At 35.8% G+C, this 24,399-nt stretch overlaps 4 protein-coding genes, 1 long non-coding RNA gene and 1 pseudogene across 9 annotated transcripts; 5 read left to right on the forward strand and 1 right to left on the reverse strand.

Annotated features, from left to right (window-relative positions):
• On the forward strand, positions 84-4,059 carry LOC104753681 (putative zinc finger protein At1g68190). 2 transcript variants are annotated; one of them, XM_019237441.1, is made up of 7 exons: positions 84-398; positions 489-825; positions 1,704-1,807; positions 2,049-2,312; positions 2,393-2,581; positions 3,602-3,798; positions 3,879-4,059. In XM_019237441.1, exons 2-7 carry the CDS (start codon positions 522-524, stop codon positions 3,889-3,891), a joined length of 1,071 nt encoding a protein of 356 aa, XP_019092986.1. In that variant the 5' UTR covers positions 84-398; positions 489-521; the 3' UTR covers positions 3,892-4,059. The 2 variants fall into 2 exon arrangements, with proteins under 2 accessions (XP_019092986.1, XP_019092987.1); XM_019237442.1 differs by lacking the exons at positions 84-398; positions 489-825; positions 1,704-1,807; positions 2,049-2,312; positions 2,393-2,581 and adding exons at positions 2,701-2,754; positions 2,996-3,259; positions 3,340-3,528.
• LOC104750635 (zinc finger CCCH domain-containing protein 15) lies at positions 4,473-7,470 on the forward strand. Of its 2 annotated transcripts, none has more exons than XM_019238051.1 (3): positions 4,473-4,852; positions 5,117-5,737; positions 6,574-6,637. In XM_019238051.1, exons 2-3 carry the CDS (start codon positions 5,117-5,119, stop codon positions 6,577-6,579), a joined length of 627 nt encoding a protein of 208 aa, XP_019093596.1. In that variant the 5' UTR covers positions 4,473-4,852; the 3' UTR covers positions 6,580-6,637. The 2 variants fall into 2 exon arrangements, with proteins under 2 accessions (XP_019093596.1, XP_010470763.1); XM_010472461.2 differs by having other exon boundaries at positions 4,476-4,852; positions 6,616-7,470.
• LOC104753682 lies at positions 8,989-12,182 on the forward strand (annotated as a pseudogene).
• LOC104750636 lies at positions 13,723-15,162 on the reverse strand. 3 transcript variants are annotated; one of them, XR_002035926.1, is made up of 5 exons: positions 15,031-15,162; positions 14,837-14,881; positions 14,633-14,701; positions 14,424-14,538; positions 13,723-14,354 (listed from the first exon to the last, which is right to left on the reverse strand). It is a non-coding gene; the product is annotated as an uncharacterized LOC104750636 (long non-coding RNA). The 3 variants fall into 3 exon arrangements; XR_002035925.1 differs by having other exon boundaries at positions 13,723-14,538; positions 15,035-15,162; XR_761687.2 differs by having other exon boundaries at positions 13,723-14,538.
• On the forward strand, positions 21,730-23,232 carry LOC104750638. Its single transcript, XM_010472462.2, has 3 exons — positions 21,730-21,929; positions 22,025-22,233; positions 22,764-23,232. Exons 1-3 carry the CDS (start codon positions 21,837-21,839, stop codon positions 23,065-23,067), a joined length of 606 nt encoding a protein of 201 aa, XP_010470764.1. The 5' UTR covers positions 21,730-21,836; the 3' UTR covers positions 23,068-23,232.
• LOC109129510 (reticulon-like protein B14) lies at positions 23,779-24,233 on the forward strand. Its single transcript, XM_019237772.1, has 2 exons — positions 23,779-23,908; positions 23,998-24,233. Exons 1-2 carry the CDS (start codon positions 23,818-23,820, stop codon positions 24,231-24,233), a joined length of 327 nt encoding a protein of 108 aa, XP_019093317.1. The 5' UTR covers positions 23,779-23,817.

The raw sequence follows: 24,399 nt of genomic DNA on the forward strand, positions 1-24,399 counted from the left end.
TTTCGTGAAAAAAATAAATATATAAGATATTTTTCTAAAAAGCGTATTGTATAGTTTATTTTCTTTAGTTCAAGTTTAGTTTGAAACCGGATGGATATTTGTAGTTATGTTTGGTCCGGGGTTGGGTACGACATGTGGCATGGGCTTATTGGTTAGGAAAAGGTAAGCTTAGAGATGATGGGTCGAGAAAGAAGCTGTCATAGTGTTACATACGTCCGTGGCTTCCCCATATCTCACGTGCATACGGATAACGTAATCACCAATTTGTAAGTCCCCACCCTTTTATCTACGTGGCTTTGCCACATCATCCTAACCGACGGATTTTATCAGATGGGAAAGTTCTTAAAACAGAGAAAGCTTTTTTTTTGTGTCACCAATCTCTGGTAGTTCTCTCCTCGGTAAAAACTTTTTCCTCTGTTTTTTTATTTACTTTTATTGTTCAATCTTTGAGATCTCTGATCGATTTATAAACTTTTTTGATGTAACAGGGACGAATCTCTTTTATTATGTTATGAAAAAAAATGGAAAGAGTATGCGAGTTTTGTAAAGCGTATAGAGCAGTGGTTTATTGTATAGCCGATGCAGCGAATCTTTGTTTGACATGTGATGCAAAGGTTCATTCAGCTAATTCACTATCTGGACGACATTTACGAACGGTTTTATGTGATTCTTGTAAGGACCAGCCTTGTGTTGTTCGATGTTTTGACCATAGAATGTTTCTTTGCCATGGATGTAACGATAAGTTCCATGGTGGTGGTGGTGTCTCTTCTGAGCATCATAGAAGGGATGATGTGGCGTGTTACACCGGGTGTCCTCGTGCTAGAGATTTCGCGGTTATGTGGGGTTTTCGAGTTATGGATGATGATGGTATTTCGTTAGAGGAATCTTTACGAATGGTTAAACCTAAGGGACGATCGGAGATGAACAAGGTTTGAATCTTGTTTTGTATATAGATTCGTTACTAGTTTGACAGTAGGACTAATCCTTAAGGCGTTTACAGTGGCCAAGAGGGAACCACAACGATCTTGATTTATAGGGCGAGTCCTCAACCCACTCGAAAAAACCATTATGCCATATGCTCTTAGTTCTTTTGTATATATGTTTTAAACTTTGTAGATGAATAGATCTCTCAGTAGCTGCTGATGTACCGATGATTTTTGATGGTTTCAGGTGCAAAGAGAAGCTGGTTTTGTCTTGGAACAGATTCTTGAATTGGAGAAGCTTCAGCTCAAGGAAGACGATGATGATTTGTCTTTGACAGAACGAGCTGATCCATCTCCATTGGAGCTTCCGAAGAGATCTGAGGAACGGTTAGTTGATCTTCCGCAGACCGGAAAAGAGCTGATTGTAGACTTTTCACATTTGTCCTCGTCTTCTACACTTGGTGATTCCTTTTGGGAATGCAATAAAAGTCCATATAATAAGAACAATCAGGTTTGGTTTATATATCATACATTACATTAGTCTTTGTCGAACCATTAATTAGTTACATGAGATTAGCTTTGTTCCTGCAGTTGTGGCATCAAAACCTACAAGACATTGGAGTTTGTGAAGAGACCGTTTGCGAAGATGATGACTTTCATATACCTGACATTGATCTCACTTTCAGAAACTTTGATGAAGAGCAATTTGGAGCTNTGGTGTGTCTGAGCATCATAGAAGGGATGATGTGGCGTGTTACACCGGGTGTCCTCGTGCTAGAGATTTCGCGGTTATGTGGGGTTTTCGAGTTATGGATGATGATGGTATTTCGTTAGAGGAATCTTTACGAATGGTTAAACCTAAGGGACGATCGGAGATGAACAAGGTTTGAATCTTGTTTTGTATATAGATTCGTTACTAGTTTGACAGTAGGACTAATCCTTAAGGCGTTTACAGTGGCCAAGAGGGAACCACAACGATCTTGATTTATAGGGCGAGTCCTCAACCCACTCGAAAAAACCATTATGCCATATGCTCTTAGTTCTTTTGTATATATGTTTTAAACTTTGTAGATGAATAGATCTCTCAGTAGCTGCTGATGTACCGATGATTTTTGATGGTTTCAGGTGCAAAGAGAAGCTGGTTTTGTCTTGGAACAGATTCTTGAATTGGAGAAGCTTCAGCTCAAGGAAGACGATGATGATTTGTCTTTGACAGAACGAGCTGATCCATCTCCATTGGAGCTTCCGAAGAGATCTGAGGAACGGTTAGTTGATCTTCCGCAGACCGGAAAAGAGCTGATTGTAGACTTTTCACATTTGTCCTCGTCTTCTACACTTGGTGATTCCTTTTGGGAATGCAATAAAAGTCCATATAATAAGAACAATCAGGTTTGGTTTATATATCATACATTACATTAGTCTTTGTCGAACCATTAATTAGTTACATGAGATTAGCTTTGTTCCTGCAGTTGTGGCATCAAAACCTACAAGACATTGGAGTTTGTGAAGAGACCGTTTGCGAAGATGATGACTTTCATATACCTGACATTGATATCACTTTCAGAAACTTTGATGAAGAGCAATTTGGAGCTGATCCTGAGCCTATTGCAGACAGTAACAACATGTTCTTTGTTTCTTCCTTAGACAAGTCTAGCAAGGTTTGAAATCTTCTAATACTATATCGGTTTTATACTTTCATGTTATATAACCTAAGATCTCTCTGTGTTTCAGATGAAGACATTTTCTTCTTCATTCAATAATCCCATATTTNATTTCGTTAGAGGAATCTTTACGAATGGTTAAACCTAAGGGACGATCGGAGATGAACAAGGTTTGAATCTTGTTTTGTATATAGATTCGTTACTAGTTTGACAGTAGGACTAATCCTTAAGGCGTTTACAGTGGCCAAGAGGGAACCACAACGATCTTGATTTATAGGGCGAGTCCTCAACCCACTCGAAAAAACCATTATGCCATATGCTCTTAGTTCTTTTGTATATATGTTTTAAACTTTGTAGATGAATAGATCTCTCAGTAGCTGCTGATGTACCGATGATTTTTGATGGTTTCAGGTGCAAAGAGAAGCTGGTTTTGTCTTGGAACAGATTCTTGAATTGGAGAAGCTTCAGCTCAAGGAAGACGATGATGATTTGTCTTTGACAGAACGAGCTGATCCATCTCCATTGGAGCTTCCGAAGAGATCTGAGGAACGGTTAGTTGATCTTCCGCAGACCGGAAAAGAGCTGATTGTAGACTTTTCACATTTGTCCTCGTCTTCTACACTTGGTGATTCCTTTTGGGAATGCAATAAAAGTCCATATAATAAGAACAATCAGGTTTGGTTTATATATCATACATTACATTAGTCTTTGTCGAACCATTAATTAGTTACATGAGATTAGCTTTGTTCCTGCAGTTGTGGCATCAAAACCTACAAGACATTGGAGTTTGTGAAGAGACCGTTTGCGAAGATGATGACTTTCATATACCTGACATTGATATCACTTTCAGAAACTTTGATGAAGAGCAATTTGGAGCTGATCCTGAGCCTATTGCAGACAGTAACAACATGTTCTTTGTTTCTTCCTTAGACAAGTCTAGCAAGGTTTGAAATCTTCTAATACTATATCGGTTTTATACTTTCATGTTATATAACCTAAGATCTCTCTGTGTTTCAGATGAAGACATTTTCTTCTTCATTCAATAATCCCATATTTGCACCTACACCAGCTTCATCATCTATCTCATTCTCAAGTAGCGCAACTGATTACCCTCACAATCATTCAGAGAAAGTAATCTCATTTTGTTCCCCTGTCTCTAACAATGCACGTCAAAAGGCCATCTCAAGGCTCAAGGAGAAGAAGAGAGCACGAGCGTAAGTCTCTTAATATATATATATATGAGCTATCTTATATTAAGAGAGTCTATCTTAAACTTTTCGTAATTTGGATTCAGGGAGGAGAAATGAATTTAGTATTGTCCCCAAGAAGAACTCAGTACAACGCATAGCTACTGGATTTGCACCAAGCCATTTTGTACATAAGACTCACTAATCTACCGTTTCATCTATTTTTACGTGACTCAGTTTCTTGCATGTAACTGTGTATCTGATGAGACTGATTATTTTGCTTCAACATTTACTTTGTTAATCACAGACAGGTTCTTACACCAAATTCACCAGAAATGACTTTTTATCAGTAATGATAAATCACAAAGGTTACTTAACAAACAATGACATTGACACAATGATGATAAAGGAACAGTGTAAATAGGGAAACTTTTGTGTTACCAGAATCATAATTAGTACTGTTTTTGATGAATATTGACAAGACACATTACAAAAGGGGTTAGTTATAGTTGTGATAAATAAGCAAGTTTTGTAAACAAAAAAAAATGACCAATATGATCCCTTGAAAATAATCTTCAAAATCAAGCAATTAGTTGAAACAAATGATTCTCTTAACCACAATTGGGCCATGTTATTAGTATCTCCAGCTACTTATTATGGCTTCTTCCTACTTATTAGATCACACACACTCCTCTTAAATCATCTACATCAAATATTATAATATATAGTTTTATAACATATGCTCAAAAATAAATATAGTGGCATAGCCGTAATTATTAATAGCTCAAAGACTCTGGTTTGTTTCTTTTCTGTTAAACCGTAACAACCGCATAATTTTTTCCTTAATTACTTATTTAATTTAAATGATTAAATCCTTATAATTTCCCTCGCGATGCGAATCGCAAAAGCACTGTATAAATACTCTGTGTAGCTTCCTCTCTCGAGTTGCTTTCTCTCTCTAACTTGAAGTCTCTCTCTCTAACTCTCTCTAGAGCCAAGAAAATTATCTCAGTTGTTTGTTTCGCTACATTTTCTCGGCAGTTTCTCTCGTTTTCCCGGCGGTGATTCTCTCTTACTTCAGGTGATCTTCCATCGCTTTTACTTGTCAATTTCGTCTCCGATTCTTGAAATCTACTCGTTTGATTTTGAAATTGCTTTGAATCTATAGATGAGATTATCTTTCCCGGAAACTTAGATCTGATTTTCTCGGGAAAAATTAGATCTGATTTTGAACTTTCCGATCATCAATTGCTTGATTACGGTTGTTTGATTCTTCGCGATTCCGTTAGAGATGCTTAAATTTTTGATTTATTTGTGGCGATTGTGTAACATAACTACCGGAAAGATGGAAAACGAAATCGCGCCGTTTAACTACAGCGGAAGCTCAGCCGGAGTCGTCGGAATCAAGAAATCCCAAGGAGACTCGTCCTGCGGCGGCGGAGGAGGAGTCGTTTCGTCGTCTCTATTCTCTGATCAGCTCTACAAATCGAGTCGCAACATCATGCAGCAGCGTCAAGATATGGTGAATCGAGAGGCGTTGTGTTACACGCGTCTCCATGAGGCTTCGCTGGAAGCAGAAGCGCTTCGTCTTGAGAACACTGAGCTCCGATCGATGAATCGTCACCTCAAGAATGAGCTTAACAGTCTCATCAGATCCTCGATCCAGAGCCGACTCGATTCCGATAGGGTTCCGTTGCGGATGCTTAGCAATCTTTCGATCGGAGGTAAAGACGGAGTGGAGAATCAGAACCGTACGGTTAAGCGAGATGACGTTAGTGATGAGAGTCCGACGAGTGTTATGGAGAATGAGGATATGAACCGTTCTTCGCTCCCTAAGAGCATCTCTGTGAGATCTAGCGGTTACTCTAAGGCGACCCAAGGTGGTGGTGGTGGAGCTGCTCAATCTGGTAAATCTCGTGGAACCATACCTAAGACTGGGACTTGTGGTGGTCAGCTCAGTACGACGGTAATTATCTTTTGCTTCTTTGTTTTCTTTGATTACTGTGGGTTTGAGTCAAGTTTGGTAATAATTTGGTTTAGTGTTTTGGTAATCATTGAGAATGTTGACTTGGTTCACTGTTGAATGTAATTACAATCAATGTTTGTTACACTTGGTGGTGTAGGCGAAAGGTTTTGTGTTGAGAACTCAGTCAATTAAGTGTAGTTTTAGATTCTTGAGCAGGGGAAAGATACAAAAGAAGAAATGTCTTGATGCTGTTTGCTTTCTCTGAAGTATGAAGTATAGTTGTAAGAGTAATGGTGATGAATGAAATGAAATGCAGGAAAAAAAAGTATATCTGAGAAGAGGCTTTAATTAGAAAACCAGTGTTGATAACAATTTGCTGTTCTGCTTGTGAAAGAAAATGAAGAAACAATTGTCTTGATGCTGTTTACTTTCTCTGAAGTCTGAACTATATAAGTTTTTAAGTAATCAATGATGATTGAATGAAATGCAGGGAACGGTTTTAGTTTAGTGTTTTGGTAAGTAGGTAATCATTGAGATACAATAGATTTGATCAACTGTTGCATGTGAGCTACATATATGATTCCAATCTGCCTTGTTTTGATGATACCAGAATCCTCTAGCACTCTGCTTTCTTTGAACTGTAGATGTAAAAAGATTTTTGGTGGATGAATGAATGAAATGCAGGAAACAGTATATTTGAGAGGAGGTTTTTAACTAGAGTCGGTTTTGGTTTAGTGTTTTGGGAAATAGGTAATCATTAGGACACTATATAGACTGTTGAATCTGTGCTGCATATATGATCTGTGTTCTATTCTTCTGCTTTTTTTGAAGTATAGATGTAAAGAGTAATGGTGGATATATGAATAAATGAATTGCAGCAAAAGGTGTATGTGCGAGGAGGAGGAGGAGGGAAGAAAGAAGATCAGGAGGAGGAAATAGAAGTGGAGGTCTACAATCAAGGGATGACAAAGACAGAGCTGTGCAACAAATGGCAAGAGACAGGGACATGCCCATATGATGACCACTGCCAATTCGCTCACGGCATTAAGGAACTCCGCCCTGTGATCCGCCATCCCCGTTACAAGACTGAGGTTTGCAGAATGGTTCTTGCTGGTGATATCTGTCCTTATGGTCACCGTTGCCACTTCCGTCACTCACTATCCGAGCAGGAGAAGCTCGTGGCTGCTGGTTACAAACCCAAGTCATCCTTGAAGCTGCATACATGACCCTGGTTGTCTAAACCCAAGTCAGTCCTCCTTCCAGCTGCTTACATGACTTCAAAGGTAAAGCGGAAAAAGGTCCGAAACTCATACATAATATTCCACAGATAGTACAATGATGGTATTGATAGCTATTGAAACGATTGGCAAATATAGCATTTGGTAAAAAGTGAATAAATAATGTGCATAAGTAAGAGCGTCCTGGAAACAGTTTGAGTCTAGTAGTTGTTGTTTGATATTTTTTTTCTGGTTTATTCTGAGACTTTTAAAACCCGAGGAAAGTGTATATCATTTGGTTGTTCATATGTGGTGAATGAACTAGTTATAAAAGGAGTCTTTTGGTACTACAGAGCCTATATTGATGATATACTTTGTACCTATTTGCACTAAACAAGAGGTACATATTATTTGAACCAAGCGAGGGCTTAAATAGAGAGGTCTAATTCATCGATGTAAGAAAGATCAACGTTGTGTTTGGGATATTGTAAAAATTTTAATGGGAGGTTTTATATATTCCATGTAAATATTGATATCGTATCTACTATCTAGATTAATAACATACTTTACCCCTAAGCACATAACTCTAGACATGTTCTCCCGATTGCAAACTTTGTGTAAAAAGTTTTGTTAGAATTATACTATGATTTTGAAAATCCTGTGTTATTGAAATAAACCGCTTCACATACATATGTATGTATACTTTAGTCTTAGGGTACATTAATCCTAATCTCATAAATAATATTCAAGGCCCGAATCTCTGTATTAAGTTGTGTTCATTTAGCATACATCATTAGAAAACAGAAAAAAAAAAAATCAAATGACAAAGAAGAACATCATAGTTATACGGATGATTACGTACGTTTAACAATAATGGTAAAGAAACTTGTTGTCACCACTTTTTGTAAATGGCATTTTTTTCCTTATTTTTTTTTGCTATGTTCTTTTGTACATTGTTGATACTTCAAAAAATACAGGTACTTATTTTCAGTTTTAAACCTTAGATTAATAATTTACTTTACAACAATAATTTTGAATTATCTAATTTAATAAATTAATTATAGTGTATGTTCTTACATTTCAAGTCATACATAAAATCTACATTTGTTCCAATTTGGAAAAATTTTGGGCTCCAAAAAATAATTAAGGAAGTTTATTTGATCTTTAGCTTCTATATATTTTCAACTTGTGATTCAGAAACAGATGCATTTATTGTAAAAAGTTTTTTGGTTGACTAAAATTTTACATTCAATTCAAATCAAAAAAGAAAAATTTGACAAGACACATGTTGTTTCTCACCACAATTTTAAATAAAATAACAAATTATATATATAAATGTATGGTAATGTTGGAATTAAAAAACATAAACATGGCTTTTGTTTGAAAAAACCTAAACAGAAAAGGTAATGCTATAATAGTTTATATATATATATATATATATTTATACATATTTAAAATTAATTATATATTTTTTAATACTTCAGTATATGAAACATAGTATTAAAAACAGATTAAAATTAAAAAATTATGAGTCAAAATTTTATAAATAATTTTTTGACTAACTATGTTTGGTTTTTGCTAAATGGACAACATCATAACTTTTTAAGCTATAGTCAAAGGATTTATACTATTACTAAAAACTGATTGAATTTTATACTATTTTCAAAATTTTCTAAAATTGTTATCGTTTGTATTACAAAAGATGACCATTGAAATACATTTTTCAAACTATACTTTCAGCGACTAGAGGTTTCATAAGGTTTATAAATATATAAAATTAAGAAATTCTATTTTAGACATAATAGTCAGTTTTTTTTTTAACATCAAAAGGTCAAACTGATGATATTAAAATTAAGAAGGAAATTAAGTCATATACTATTCATAAGTCTATTATTTGCAATGTATGACTTAGTTGGGTCCACTGATTCTATCTGTTCTTTATATATATGACCAGGCATTAGTATCTCTCCTTCAACTTAACAATTTTCTCAAAAGCCTTAAATCATATAATTCTTGTCCAAAATATCAGAGAAAATGGTTGAGAGCTTAACTCCTCAAAATGTTGATGATATTTTCGTCTTGCTGATCGAACATGACACTGCATCAGTCGCGTCCCTCACGTCAATGCTTGAACCATTTTCAAAAAAAGGTAAAGGACAATTGATCCTTGCCAAACAATTATTTTATGTTGATTATTTTTCATTTACATATCAAATTTATTCTATATCTTCACAAATGTTGCAATTCCTTGTTAAATTTTACCATTTGTTGAAAATTTTCATGATGACTAATAATTCTAAATCTCTAGATTTTGTGGTTATTTGTATTGATTATATATCCAAATCACAAAAATGCATGAATCATAATCTTCATAATAGAAAAATATATTTGAGGCTATTTGGTCTTAGATCTCCATGATTAATTCACATACAAATTTCTGTTTAATCAAAAAGTTTATTCACAAATGTTTTTTGATGGATGTATGATCCGTGTTTTACATATTTGTTTTCATTTGACAAAACTGTTTTGAGTTTAAGATATTATTTGTACTTTTATCGGATATTAAGATTTTATAATGTTGTTGCTACCCAAACAAATACTTCATAATTATATATATATAATTATTTATGTATTTTTGACCGATTAATCTAATTAATATATGTGTTCATTATTGTAGTCTTTTTCATTTTTTAATGAATGAAATATAATAAATGAGTATTATTAACCTTTTTAAATATTATAAATATCTTATATAAAAATTAATTTACTAGTGATTAGCATGGATGCGGTAAGCAAGGCTCTATCGATAATTGAGAAACAGAAAAAGGACATCGGACTTGTCATAGCCAACATTGAAATGCCTCAATTAGATTCATATTCCTTTCTCACTGCTTTGCTTCAAAAGAACATCCCTCTCACATGTATGACAATGTTCATAATTTTCTCCTTGTTTATAGTTTTCACCATATTTTTGATCCACTAATTACTAATTTTTTTTCTTTGTGAAAGTGATCAATCCAGAGAAAAAAAACAAAAAAAACATCTGATCTTTTGACAAATGGAGCTTCTTTTATTCTAAACATGCCGATTTCTGAAATCGACATTAAAAACATGTGGCAACACATGTTACATAAAAAGAATCAAGAGTTAATGAAAATTAATATGACTGAAGACCAAGAAAATGTTATAGACAAAGATATAGATCAGATTGAAGCTTTTAGGGCAAGCCTTAAGAGGCAGAGAACAAGTCAAGCTTCTTTGTTAGGAAGACGACATTTCATCAGCAGAGTCACAACTTCTGAAGCATACCATAAGAGAAAAATTATAACAAATGTCGAATGGAAATCTAAACCAGGTTGTCCTATTGAGGTTGAGAATAAGAGAAGAGAATGGATGAAAGTGGATAATAGTGTTGGAAGACGTCAAAGTTTGTGGACTAATGAGCGCCACATGAAGTTTTTAGCTGCTCTTTCCATTTTGGGGGAAAAAGGTAAAAATTATATTTCACATTTGACGTATCTGCTTTCACATATATATAAGATTCTTATACTAGTTTCTAACACTATTTTATCTTGCAGAGTTTCGTCCCAAATCCATATTGAGGATTATGAATGACCCAAACTTAACTCATCTCCAAGTCGCTAGCCACCTTCAGGTTCATATATATAATAATTAAATATTTTCTTCAACATAAAATATTGTTGAGAATCTTATTATTCTATAATGTTTCAGAAATACAAAACTCAAATTGAACGGATAAGAGACGTATTGTCGAGAAATGAATGGAAATCGACAAATAAAACAGTCGAATACCCTTCGGATTACAAATATCCTTTCAAAACATCCAACTTAACAAAGAATCTCATTGCAAGTAACTCCTTGTGGAATTCTTTAAGAAAGAAAATTTCTTCATCATCATCACCCATCAATCCATGTAAGTATTATTTTATTATATAACTTTCACAATTCTATTATTTTGTGTGATATAAGTATTAATATATCATTTTTAATATACAGTTTTATTTAAAAATCCTACCGTCGAGAGAAAGAAAAATATGTCAAAGTTTCATCACAACAAAAAATTGGACCTCAACGATCATTCGCGTTTGGGTAACATATTTAACAAGTCATCCATGAATGTTGCTTCTATTCCTTCAACCATAAGTAGTAATCCAACTTACAATAATCTTTCTATTGGTAATGCTAACCATATTGGTCTAGTTCATACTAGCTTAGGTAGTGAAATCATTCATATTCTTTCTGATTTACCATCAAACACATGTGCATATCAAACAGAATCCGTGAGGGTTTCCATTCCGCACTATGATCCTAACCCCCTTCACCCACCTAAGTTTGTCCATGAAGATGATATAAACCACATAAATTTAGATTTTCCTTCTGTACCAGCTTCTTTTGTTCGTCTAGAGGATCTATGCAATTTGGATGAAAATAATAATTTTCTTCCAAATAGTACCATGAACTCTTTTGAAACCAATATAGACCAGATGAGTTCAAATCCATTAATAGAAAACCATAGTCATCATAGAATCAATATGAACCATGTAGATTGGCATCCTTCAACAGAAAATTATGTTTTTCCTCAAACTGATATGAATATAACTTTTCCGGGAAATAATACAAACCAGAAGGAGTCAGTTTCTTTAAAAGATGGTTATGTTCCTCCTGAAATTAAGATTCCATCTGAAGTGGATATTAATTTAATGGGCATAGGTTATTTTGGAGAAAATGTTCTTCCTCAAGAAGAAGTTGGTATGAACCATGTGGGTTTAGTTTCTGGTGAAATGCCTTATGAATTCCCTATTAAAACCAATATGACCAGTTTTGAAAGCAATACAAATGAAGGTCCAGCTGTTTCTATCGAAAACCTGATTTCTTTTGACATTGGCGTCGAGAAAAATATGGCTTATTGGTTAGAAGAAACTGGTTTTTCTGAGAAAAATAATCCTTTGCCTTCTAGTTATCTTACAGACAATATTGCCTTTAGAAAACCAATAAATTCAACCCTTAACACTAGTATGGAGAACCATGATCATTCTATTTCTATAAATATTGGATCGACAAGTCAGCAGCATAATACGATGGAATCCTGCGAGTATCATAATGTAGAAGCTGTGAATCAAAAAGATGATATAGGGGGAGAAGATCATCTTGAAGATTATCGTGACTGCATAGATTGGATTGATCAAATGATGAATAAAGATGCATGACATATATATATATGTATATGTTTTCCTAATGGTGAAGAAAAGGATAACAACAAAATCAAAATTATAAACATATTTGTATAATGCATATTCTCATATTCATATCATAAACATTAATGTATGAGATTCTAAAAGTTATTCAGATTTTCATTTGCACTATTTGATTTGAGTTTCTATTTTCGTTTTTTTTTTCTTTCGGTAATTTATTTTCACATTACAATTACAATGTAGTTAAATGTATTTTGAATTTGATTAAAGTTAGTATTTTCTGCTAAATTCCATTCTAATAAATTATATGATCACATAGTAAATGCTCTAATACTGAATTTTAAGGAAAATATATTATAATTAATAGTAAATTTCTTCCAGATTTACAATCAGTTATCAATACTACTATTTCCAAGATATGAAATTAGTGTTTTTTATGTGGCAACCTCAAAATCATTCTTGCATTTTTTCAATGTATATTATAATATCTCATTTGCGAAACATATTTTCAAAACTTGTGCGTTCAGGTATCCGTTCAGATTTGGCATCAAGTATTTCTAATTTTTGGGTTTAGAGGTTTAGGACCCTTTCATGTATTTTTAAATTTCCTGTCAAGTGTGGATAAACACCCGTTGAGTTTGGTACTTTCAAGTTATATCCCAAACTTCAAATTATCTTGCGTTCGGAACAGGTTTGATATATAATATCAAATCCAAAATAAAAAATATTCCAAATTCAATCAATTTTTTAAAAATCAATCCAAATTCATTAAAAAAAATTGTAAACAGAATACCAAACTAAACAAACTAATTGTAGTCATTAATAAAAAACCAAATTGAATTAATAAAAAATGACAATAAGTCGATTTTTGAACACTAAAAGGGGGTATTCAACTTAGATCTTAAATGATTTGGTAGGATTTTAACATTTTAGGACTTTTGAAGATTTAGGTAGGTTTTTAAGAGATTTGATTGTGCTTTAGAGTTTTTATATTTTTAAAAAAGAAAATGAAATATGATTCTATGTAGCCCTGAGACAAATATCCGAGATCTGCGAATATCCGGATCCGAATCCGGAATCCGAATCCGGAAAATAGGATATCCGGCAAAACGGATCCGGATCCGGATAGTGATTTTTTGAATCTGGCGGATCCGTTTCGGATCCAGATAACACTAAAAAAGGAAATGGGTATCCGCTATCCGGCAAATATGCATGCATATTATTGAAGTTGGGCTTAATATATAATTATGGTCCATTACGTATATTATGAAAAAAGAATAACGTTGGGCTTAATATTTTTTCTAGGCCCACTACGTGTAAGAAGCAAAAAAATCATAGTAACAAAAACTAGGTTAAGCAGCCTCCCTCTCCACCTCGTTTTCTCTCTTCTTCCTCTTCTTTTCCGACGAATCAGCTAAAAGACTACCGTCACGCCTCGGCTCCGCTTCGTGTTCCCATATATACAGTGGATTCATTCAATCCAATGGTACTTGATGCGATGCCACAAGCTTCTGTTCGATGATTTACGGTGGTTGCTTCATCAGATTTTTGATTCTCTGGTCAATTTCAGAACGAGATGACGAGATCTAGAGCGAGTATTGGCCGTAACGGGAAGATTTCCTTCAATAGACGGCTCGATCTAGAGTTTCATCGATTTTGAAAGTGCTTTGGAATGGATCCAGATATCCGCGAATAACCGGGTTTTCACACGGATATCCGACCTGAGTAGACAGATCCGGAGACGGAGACTAAAACCACATATCCGCTGGATACGGATCCGGATCCGGATAGCCCCAAAAACCCGGATATCCAGACCCATCTCAGGCATAATTCTATGAAATTTGATTGTTAAACTTTGGGTGATTTTAACATATTTTACATCTCAAATATATATTTTTGTGGTCTTAAAATTATAACAACATTTGCATCTTCTTAAGAATGTAAACATATATATTTATGTATATATATATATATATATATATATATATTTCTAAGTAGCATAAACAAAATCGGATCAAGAGTCTGAAGCTATGTCCTTTGTTCATTAACCGCCTCCAACCCAGCAACAATAGTCACAAATCATTTTTTTATTTCCAACCCAGCAACAATAGTCACAAATCATTTTTGATTTCTCAGGTTCACCTTTTGTTGTTGAACCTCCTCGCCAATTGCTACCTCCACTGTAGTCTGCAGCAACAACGACACAGTCACAAACGGAACAACAACAGTCACAATAGCAGAAACCACGTTCACAACCTCAGCCCAAGGATGAACCTGTTGACCACCTCCAACTTCTAGTTCTTGCTCTTCATCTCTAAATGCAACTATGTAGTCATTGGTAATTCCGCTTGCCAATGCAATTTTTTAGCCACTACAAAAGTCCATAAGCAAACGAAGATAAGGATTTAACACAATGTGAAGAGATTTTTAAAAATATGAGATTTTCAGGCAAGTCCTTATAATACCCTGCAATGATGATCAAAACAGTCCACACATTTTTTACAAACCCTGCGATGCTTGCTGTATTTGAAAACCTACAAAAGGAATACAATAATTAGTCTAGAGAAGTATGTAAAGCTATCTTGACATTGAATCATGAAGCAAGGAAAATGTAAAGCTAATCACAAGATAAAATAAGACAAGCATGTGTCTATATGTATACCCCTCACCTCAACTTCACACACACTGCAATAAAACATCCCCTCCTCGCTCATCTGCTCAGAAGATTCATCCTCACTCATTTTTTAGTTAATTTTTTATTTGAGAAATTGATAAGATACAAAATACCAATTTCCCGAAATTGACAAGCTGAATCAGATGGAGATTCAAATTAAGAGGAAGAAGAGAGAGAGAGAGAGCTTACCGACCATAGATGGTGGTGGTATGATTCCCAGGAAGAGACAAAGCTTCAGGTTCACCAGTGGAGAAGGTGGCCGACGTCAAGGATTTTTCATTTTGGCTTAGAGCTGTTGTAGATTTTTTTTTTTTTATGAAATCCTTTAAAATTCTAACTCAGATGTATGATTTAAAAATGGTATTTTTTAATTAAAAACAAAAAAAAGTTTTTGTAAAATCATTCGGACATCTCTCAAGCATCTCTTCTCCTCTGTTTTATTCTTTATTTGATTTTACTATTACTTTGGTTTAGTATTTTGTTTTCCCTAATTAACCGGTATCTACGTAAACCGGATTTGCACTTTTATTATATATGTAAGGCATACAGCCGCACATGAACGTTAATCGAATAATAATATTTTCTTACACCTTTCTCTCTGTTAACTCATCATCGACCACCACTGAATCCTTTATTCCGAGGTGATATTCTTATCTCTTTCACCTTCTAGCTTGTGATTCACCATTCTCCGAGCTTTTGGTAAGCTTCTGGATCAGATTTATATCTCTCCCTAAGAAGACCTATCTCATTGGTATCAGAGCAGAACGAACCTCGGACCGTAAATCATGGCAGATGCTACCAGATTAAAGACCAGATCACAGACGTTGACCTAGTTTAACCAACCTCATGAATCAGACCCATCCGCCTCAGCCATATCGTCATCACAAAACCCAAACACACCCGACCCACCCAGTCTTAACCAATATGCACACGATCTTAACCCGACACCTCCACTTGAGCAAGAGACAACACCTTTTTTGCCTAATGGACTGGCTTCGAGGCTGACGAAAATTGGCTTCCCTACCTTTGATGGCACCAAGATCAATGACTGGATTTATAGGTGTGAGCAATTTTTCATGCTTGACAACACACCTCCGGAGCAAAAAGTTCGTTTTGCATCTCTTTATCTCGAGGGGAATGCTTTGCAATGGCATCACAATTACATCCATGAATGATGTGGTGGTTATCCTTTATGGCCAGCATACATCGTTGCCATCTATAGTCGCTTTGGTGAACCTTACGATGATCCATTGTCTTCGTTAGTCACCTTGAACAAAGCTGGTGATACTTTGGATGTTTACTTAAATAAATTTGAATGTGCTCTTACACGGTTGTCGCTACCAAAGTCATATGCGCTCAGCATCTTTTTGGCAAATATGACTCCACATCTAGCCTTACATGTGAGACAGTTCGAGGTGCAAACAGTTTCGGAAGCATGTCATCTTGCCAAATTACACGAAACTTACCTCCTCCAATTTCCATCCAAACAAAATCGAGTTTCTTTCAACCCATACTACAAACCCCAGCCCACCCTCAATCTGACCACTGCTCCTATACTCCCATCACCCAAACCAACCTTCACACCACGAACAACTTCTGAAAGACCAGCCCGAAAATTCTCTTACCAAGAGATGCAAGATAGGAGAGCCAAAGGCTTATGTATGTTTTGTGATGAACCTTTTTCTCCAGGACATCATTTGAAACATAAGAGAGAGCAAATTTTTTACATGGAAGGTGAAGAAGATATTATGTCAGATGAAGAGGGAGTTACAGAGCTAATGCTATACGAAGTAATAGAAGATCGGCCTAATAAAACACCAACTATATCTGTGAATGCTCTGAGCGGCTCTACCACATTCAATTGTATGCGGATCATTGGTCAGTATGGGAAGAAGAAGATTCATATTTTGCTAGATCCTGGTAGTACACACAACTTTTTGGATTTAAATGCAGCTAAAGACTTGGGTTGTTTGCTGGAAATTATCAAGCCCATTTCTGTCTCAGCAGCAAATAGGAACAATTTACAAACTGGTTTCAAGTGCAGTGATTTCACATGGTCTATGCAGAATTACACTTTTACTACAGAAATCAGAACTCTACCTCTCGACTATTGTGATTTGGTGTTAGGAGTGCAGTGGCTTGTTACTCTTGGTCCTATCTTGTGGGACTTTTTGAACCTGAGAATGGAGTTCACTTTCAACGGCGTTAGACATATCTTGCGTGGTGTTAGAAAAGTCAGATGTAAGTTGATTAGCGGTGGTTGTCTCAATCAGTTGTTGCTTCAAGAACCAAAAATTGCAGTGCTTCAGCTCAGAGAAATCGACGACTCAGATTCTCCCTCCAAATCTCTGCAAACAGACGCCTTGTTCTCTTATAACTCTGCCACAAGAACTGATTCTGTACACTTAACCTCTTTGCAGCCTCTGTTAACATCTTATGCAGACTTGTTTGCGGAGCCTACTGAACTTCCTCCTTTTAGAGAAGGATTTGATCACCAGATTCCCCTTGTCGTTGGAGCCAATCCTGTGAATCAACGACCTTACAGATACTCCTCACTACAGAAAGATGTGATTGATACTATGGTTAAGGATATGCTGCAACAAGGGATTATTCAGTACAGCTCTAGTCCGTATGCCTCTCCCGTTGTGCTTGTTAAGAAAAAAGATGGCTCTTGGAGATTATGTGTGGATTATAGAGGCCTCAATAAGCAGACAATTAAAGATAAGTATCCTATACCATTGCTTGAAGATTTATTAGATGAGTTAGGTGGATCAAAATATTTCTCCAAGTTGGATCTCAGGGCTGGATTCCATCAAATCAGAATGTCACCATCCGACGTATATAAGACAGCTTTCAATACACACTCTGGACACTATGAGTATTTGGTGATGTCGTTTGGTCTTACAAATGCTCCTTGCACATTTCAAAGCCTCATGAATCATGTATTTCAGAGTATTGCCAGAAAATGTTTACTTGTCTTCTTTGATGACATTCTCGTGTACAGTCATACGTGGGAAGAGCATCTCCAGCACTTGAACATGGTTTTCACCATACTCCGCGAACAACAAATGTATCTTAAACCTTCCAAATGTACTTTTGGAGCAACCATTATCGAATATTTGGGCCATTTTATATGTGCAGATGGTGTGAGCACTGATCCTAGCAAGATCAAGGCAATTGAACAGTGGCCTATACCCTCGACTCAAAAGCAGCTGCGGAGTTTCTTAGGACTAGCCAATTACTACAGACGGTTTATCAAGGGCTATAGTGTTGTTGCTCGCCCACTCACCACTCTGCTTAAGAAGGACGGATTTTTATGGGGTTCAGATGCTACACAAGCCTTTATAGCACTAAAGGCAGCCCTCACCTCGTCTCCCGTTCTAGCTCTCCCTGACTTTAACAAGTTATTTGTGATAGAGATAGATGCTTCTAACTCTGGAATTGGTGTCGTTTTGATGCAGGATAGACACCCAATTGGGTACATTAGTAGAACATTGGGTCCTAAACATCAATCCCTATCTGTTTATGAGAAAGAATTGATGGCAGTGGTGCACGCTGTACAAACGTGGAGTGCCTATCTTGCCCACCGACCATTCATTATTAAGACAGATCAGAAAAGCTTGAAATTTCTCTTGGAACAGAAGGTAACAACTCCCTTTCAACAAATGTGGTTGTCTAAGCTTATGGGGTACACATATGAGATCGAATATAAGCAGGGAAAGGAAAATTGTGCAGCTGATGTACTCTCAAGGGTTTCAGTGTCTCAAATTCTCCATATCACCCTTTCTCAAGCTCATCATGGATTCTACAACTCTCTCAAGTTGTTATGGCAAATTGATCCTCACTTGCAGAAAATTATATCTGAGCTTTAATCTGACAAGGCCTCTCACCCTACGTTTACTTATACTAATGATGAACTCCGAAGAAAAGGAAAATTGGTAGTTGGTAATGACACCAAGGTTAAGCTTCACATTTTTAAATGGTTACACGATTCAACAATAGGGGGTCATTCAGGCAGAGACGCCACACTACATAGAGTGAAGTCATTATTCTACTGGCGACAAATGAGTTTGGAAGTCCAGAACTACGTGCGGAATTGTTTTGTTTGTCAAAAGAATAAGTATGACTTAGCCGCCAAACCGGGTTTGCTGCAACCTCTACCGGTCCCTACTGGCGTTTGGGAATCAATCAGCCTGGATTTTATCGAGGGACTACCACCATCATCAGGCAAACACTGTATTCTAGTTGTTATTGATAGGCTAAGTAAGAATGTTCACTTTTTAGCCTTATCTCACCCATACACAGCGGTTGATGTGGCTCAGTTGTATCTGGATAACATATTCAAGCTCCATGGTATGCCTAAAGACATAGTAAGTGACAGAGATCCCCCCTTTTTGACTGAAGTCTGGAAAGAGATGTTTCGGGTTCATGGTGTGGATTTAAAGTTCTCTACATCATATCACCCACAAACGGATGGTCAAACCGAGGTAACTACTAAGACTTTGGAAACTTATTTACGATGTATGACTGATGATGCCCCACATACTTGGAGCAAATGGTTACCTTTAGCTGAGTGGTGGTACAACACTACATATCACAGTGCTATTCGCTGCTCTCCTTTTGAGGTTATCTACGGCCAGCCACCTCCAGTGCACTTGCCTTACTTGCCAGGCGAAAGTTCTTCTGCCGTCGTTGATCGGAACCTTCAACAAAGGGAAGAAATAATTAACATGCTAAAGTTTCACATACTCAGAGCACAAAACGGAATGAAACAACAAACAGATTCTCGTCGGTCATTTAGGGAATTCACTATCGGAGATCATGTCTATCTCAAACTCCAACCATACCGACAGAATTCTCTCAAAACCAAGCAGGTACCTCACAAGCTCTCACCTCGCTTCGATGGCCCTTTTCGTGTGATTGACCGTGTAGGAAATGTTGTTTACAAACTTTCTCTACCACGTGGAACCACCATACATGATGTGTTTCATGTTAGTCAGCTGAAACTTTGTCCTAACCCTCCTACATATGCTCCTTCCTTGCCTCAATTTATGATGGACGTGGGTGTTGCAAAGGAACCTGAATTCATTCTTGACCGTAAAACCGTACAGCGGCACAACAAAGCAGTCACTAAGATTCTTGTTCAGTGGAAAGGAAAATCTCGAGATCAAGCTACATGGGAATATTATCAGGATTTTGTTAGCAAATACCCTGCATTTGATTCTTGAGGACAAGAATTCTTTGAAGAGGGGAGTATTGTGATAGGAATCACACGTCTCTCAAGAGACGTCTCTTGAGAGACGTCTCTCAAGCATCTCTTCTCCTCTGTTTTATTCTTTATTTGGTTTTACTATTACTTTGGTTTAGTATTTCGTTTTCCCTAATTAACCGGTATCTATGTAAACTGGATTTGCTTTTTTATTATATATGTAAGACATACAACCGCACATGAACGTTAATCGAATAATAATATTTTCTTACACCTTTCTCTCTGTTAACTCATCATCGACCACCGCCGAATCCTTTGCTCTGAGGTGATATTCTTATCTCTTTCACCTTCTAGCTTGTGATTCACCGTTCTCCGAGCTTTTGGTAAGCTTCTGTATCGGATTTATATCTCTCCCTAAGAAGACCTATCCCACAAAACCTCAATTTTTTTAAAATTGTGATATTTTGAATAACAGTATATTTCAAGTAAGTTGTATAAATACTTGATTGAATAACAAGATATTTTAAATTGTTTTAAATTATTTTACATAAATCCAAGTTGAATAACATTAGATTTTAATAGATTTTTTAAATTCGTCAATTGAATAACAAGTGATTTTAAGAATATTATAGAATCTTCTAAAAAAATAGTTGAATACCCCCCTCTAACTATTGGTATGCACTTGGTAAGGAGCTTGTAAAAAGTACACCAAAAAAGTTATACCAACTAGGATTTAACTCGTGGTGCACCACGAGATAATTTTTACTTTTACATATATATTATCTTTTTATCGTTTTCTAGTTTAGTATTAAAATTATATTACTTTTAAGTATTTTTTTAGATATAACCCAAGTGACATAACTTATATTCATTTGATTACCAAAGTTACTAATTTTTTTGTTTGCTAGTGTAGAAAATAAATTCAGTTTCATTTTCTTAATTATAATATTTTGAAGTCAAAATTTTAATTTTAATCTGCATCAGATTTTGTAGAATATTAGATTCTTTATTTTTTAGAAAACATTGAGATATTTTAGTTTTGAAGAAAAACAAAAAGTTATTGTAGATATATTTTAGGGATGTTATGTTTAATGTAAAGATTATAAAAATATAAACTGAAATTAATTAAGGTAAATTAGGAATTAACTTATAGAGATATTTTAGGAATTGATTTTGTTTGAGATTTTATAGCCATATTTTAATTAATATTTTGTGAATTTTTTTTAATCATTAACTTTGTAATTTATTATAACTAAAATATAGATTGCCAAACATACTTCAAAATTGATAGATCATGAAATTTATAGTGCAAAATGCGCATATTAAGTTGATTTGTTAAATGGTAACTAAAATGCTAACTAGGTCAACTTTAATCCGGTCCGCACCATCACTCATCACTTCATCAAATCTTGCAAAAATTATTCCAGTGAACAAGAGATAAGTGACCTTGAGAATATTTCACTAACCCATGATCAAAATAGTCTTTGGAATAATTTTAGTTACTTATCTTTTCTACTCTCAAATTCAATTCTCTCCAAAAAAATTCTCCACAAAACATTTTGTAAAGCACATTGAGAAACTAAAGAAACTAGAAAATGATTAGATGTAGACACTTTGACATTTACGTCTAACCCAAAAGAAAAAAGAAAAAAAAATACTAGTGTTATAAGGACACTTTAACGTCTCTTCTCAGTTCTCACTTGACCAAAAAAACAAAGCTCTCTAATAAAGATAAAGACAAAAGAGTAATAAGAGTGAAGAGGAAGCAGAGAACGAACCAAAATCAATGGCGGTTTCCGTTTCTATTCTCGCCGTCGTCATTGCTCTTCACCTCCTCGCTTTCGTCTTCGCTTTCGGCGCCGAGCGTCGCCGTAGCACCGTACCCACTTTACATCTCTCTCCTGTCTTACTAATTTTTGTCTTTCGATTTGTGTTCGCTTTAATCGATCTTTCTTGTTTGGTTTTTTTTGGAAGGCTGTGGCGGTACCGGACCAGTACGATGAGAAGACTTTTTGTAAGTACGGAACTGAGGCGTCGACGGTGTACGGTATGTCGGCGTTTGGGTTGCTTCTTGTTAGTCAAGCGGTGGTTAACGGCGTGACTAAGTGTCTCTGTTTCGGGAAGGGTCTTGTTACTGGTACTTCTTACACTGTCTGGGCTATTGTCTTCTTCGTTGTCTCTTGGTAAAGTTCAATCCTTTACTTCTCTTATTGAATCTTTCTAGTTAGGGCTTATTGAGTTTGATTGAAATTGGAGTAATTTTTGTCTCTTTTGAGCTAAGAGGATTTGTGATTTGATTGTTTATGTTTATGGGTTTCGACTTGAAGTGAAAAGGAATGATTTTTCCAACTCCTTTTTTTGGTATTGTGAAGTTGAAAGTACATACACTTGCAGATTAGTAGGTTAATGTGAGGAATCATGATTTTAAAAGTCACTTTCTGGCAAACTCTTACTTGTGAGTTGTAGATATCTCTATCCCAAGGCAATGATAGTGGTAGGCATGTTCATCGTTGTAATTGAATATCCTACTATGTGTGTACTTGCTACAACCGACAAGATATGGGATTGTTCGGTTGTATGTACATTTTGTGATCTTACCAAACTATGTGGATTCTATAGGAAAAGAAACTGCCTTATAACAATAATGACTAGTTAGTTCATCTCTATGTTTGAGTAGTTTTGTCTTACGCGTCTGTATTTGTGTAAACTTCAGGGTAAGCTTTTTAGGAGCTGAGGCGTGCTTGTTGGCTGGATCAGCAAGGAACATGTACCACACCAAAAGTAAAGGCATCTACCAAGGGAAAGAGATTTCGTGTGCTGTCTTACCAGTTGGGGTCTTTGCTGCTGGAGCTGCTTTCACTCTCATGTCTTTGATTGCAACCATTCTTTACTACTTGGCTCATTCTAAGGCTGATACTGGTGGATGGGAGAAGCATCAGAACGATGGCATTAACATTGGTATGACTAGTCCTACAGATGCTCCAAAGCAACAGAACCCAGATTTCAACAAGGTCTAAACCAGTTTCTGTGTTTGGTTATGATGGCTATGCTTTTAAAGTCGGGGTAAACTATAAAATAGTTGTTTGTTAATTGTTCATATAAAACTTATGTTCTCAATGTAAGATTGGTAATGTTGGCTTATGTTATGTGTGTCTTATAACAAAATTGGATTGGCTCAGTCATCATTGCTTGAGATGTTTTGTCATCCGTGAGCTGGCTCCGTTTGGCTCGACTCGTGTCGTGTCCTCACATAAAGTCAGGGTCAAGCCTGGTCCTGGTCAGAATTGACCATAAACAAACCCCCTTATCCCACATGCTTCACTAGATCTGGGCTTAAACAAGAATAATAACTTGGTCCCATAATGACTGGGCCATGGAGAGGCCCAATTATTGCACTCCGAAGATTCTTAGCCTCAACTTGGAATATACTTACTAGCATGGAAAAGGGTTTACCAAAGAACTATGATCAAAAAAATGTTGACAACTTTTTGGAATACATTTTTGATCATTAGCTCAAGTTATGAACGATTCTCTACAAAGGTATAAAAATATAAAATTATTCATATAGTAATAATGAAAGGGTGAATTTTTGCAATATGCTAAAGCCATACCTTTCCCTTTTCTCAAAATTGCTTTCTTCTTTACGAATCCAAGAACAAAACATTTCTCATCCTAAGAGTTCGTAACTATATAATAATCCTTGAATATTAGACCTTAGCTCACAAAAAAGGCTACAGTTGTTTCAAAATCCGAACCAACACACAAGTATGGCTGTTTATGGTTATGTAATGGATGAACATAGAGCTTCTTCATCAAGAAGGCGAAGATCTTTGTACCACAATCTAGGAGGAGGACGCCGTAACATACATTTTATTTTTCTCCCTTTTGCATTAATTTATGTTCTTTAATCTTCTTTTTTTGAATGATTTTATCTTGGAATACTGTAGTTGCTGATATAATGTTCTGGAAGAACAAGAAAGAATCAGGAACAATCTTAGCGGTATTCACATTGATATGGTTCTTGTTCGAAGTGGTTGAGTATCCTTTCATAACATTCCTCTGCCAGATCCTCTTGATCTCCATTTTCATCTTCCTCATTTGGTCTTACATTGGCTCCTCACAACTAATCCAGAGNGTGTCCTCACATAAAGTCAGGGTCAAGCCTGGTCCTGGTCAGAATTGACCATAAACAAACCCCCTTATCCCACATGCTTCACTAGATCTGGGCTTAAACAAGAATAATAACTTGGTCCCATAATGACTGGGCCATGGAGAGGCCCAATTATTGCACTCCGAAGATTCTTAGCCTCAACTTGGAATATACTTACTAGCATGGAAAAGGGTTTACC

The sequence above is a fragment of the Camelina sativa genome, chromosome 16, assembly GCF_000633955.1.
Source record: "Camelina sativa cultivar DH55 chromosome 16, Cs, whole genome shotgun sequence".
Taxonomy (NCBI): domain Eukaryota; kingdom Viridiplantae; phylum Streptophyta; class Magnoliopsida; order Brassicales; family Brassicaceae; genus Camelina; species Camelina sativa.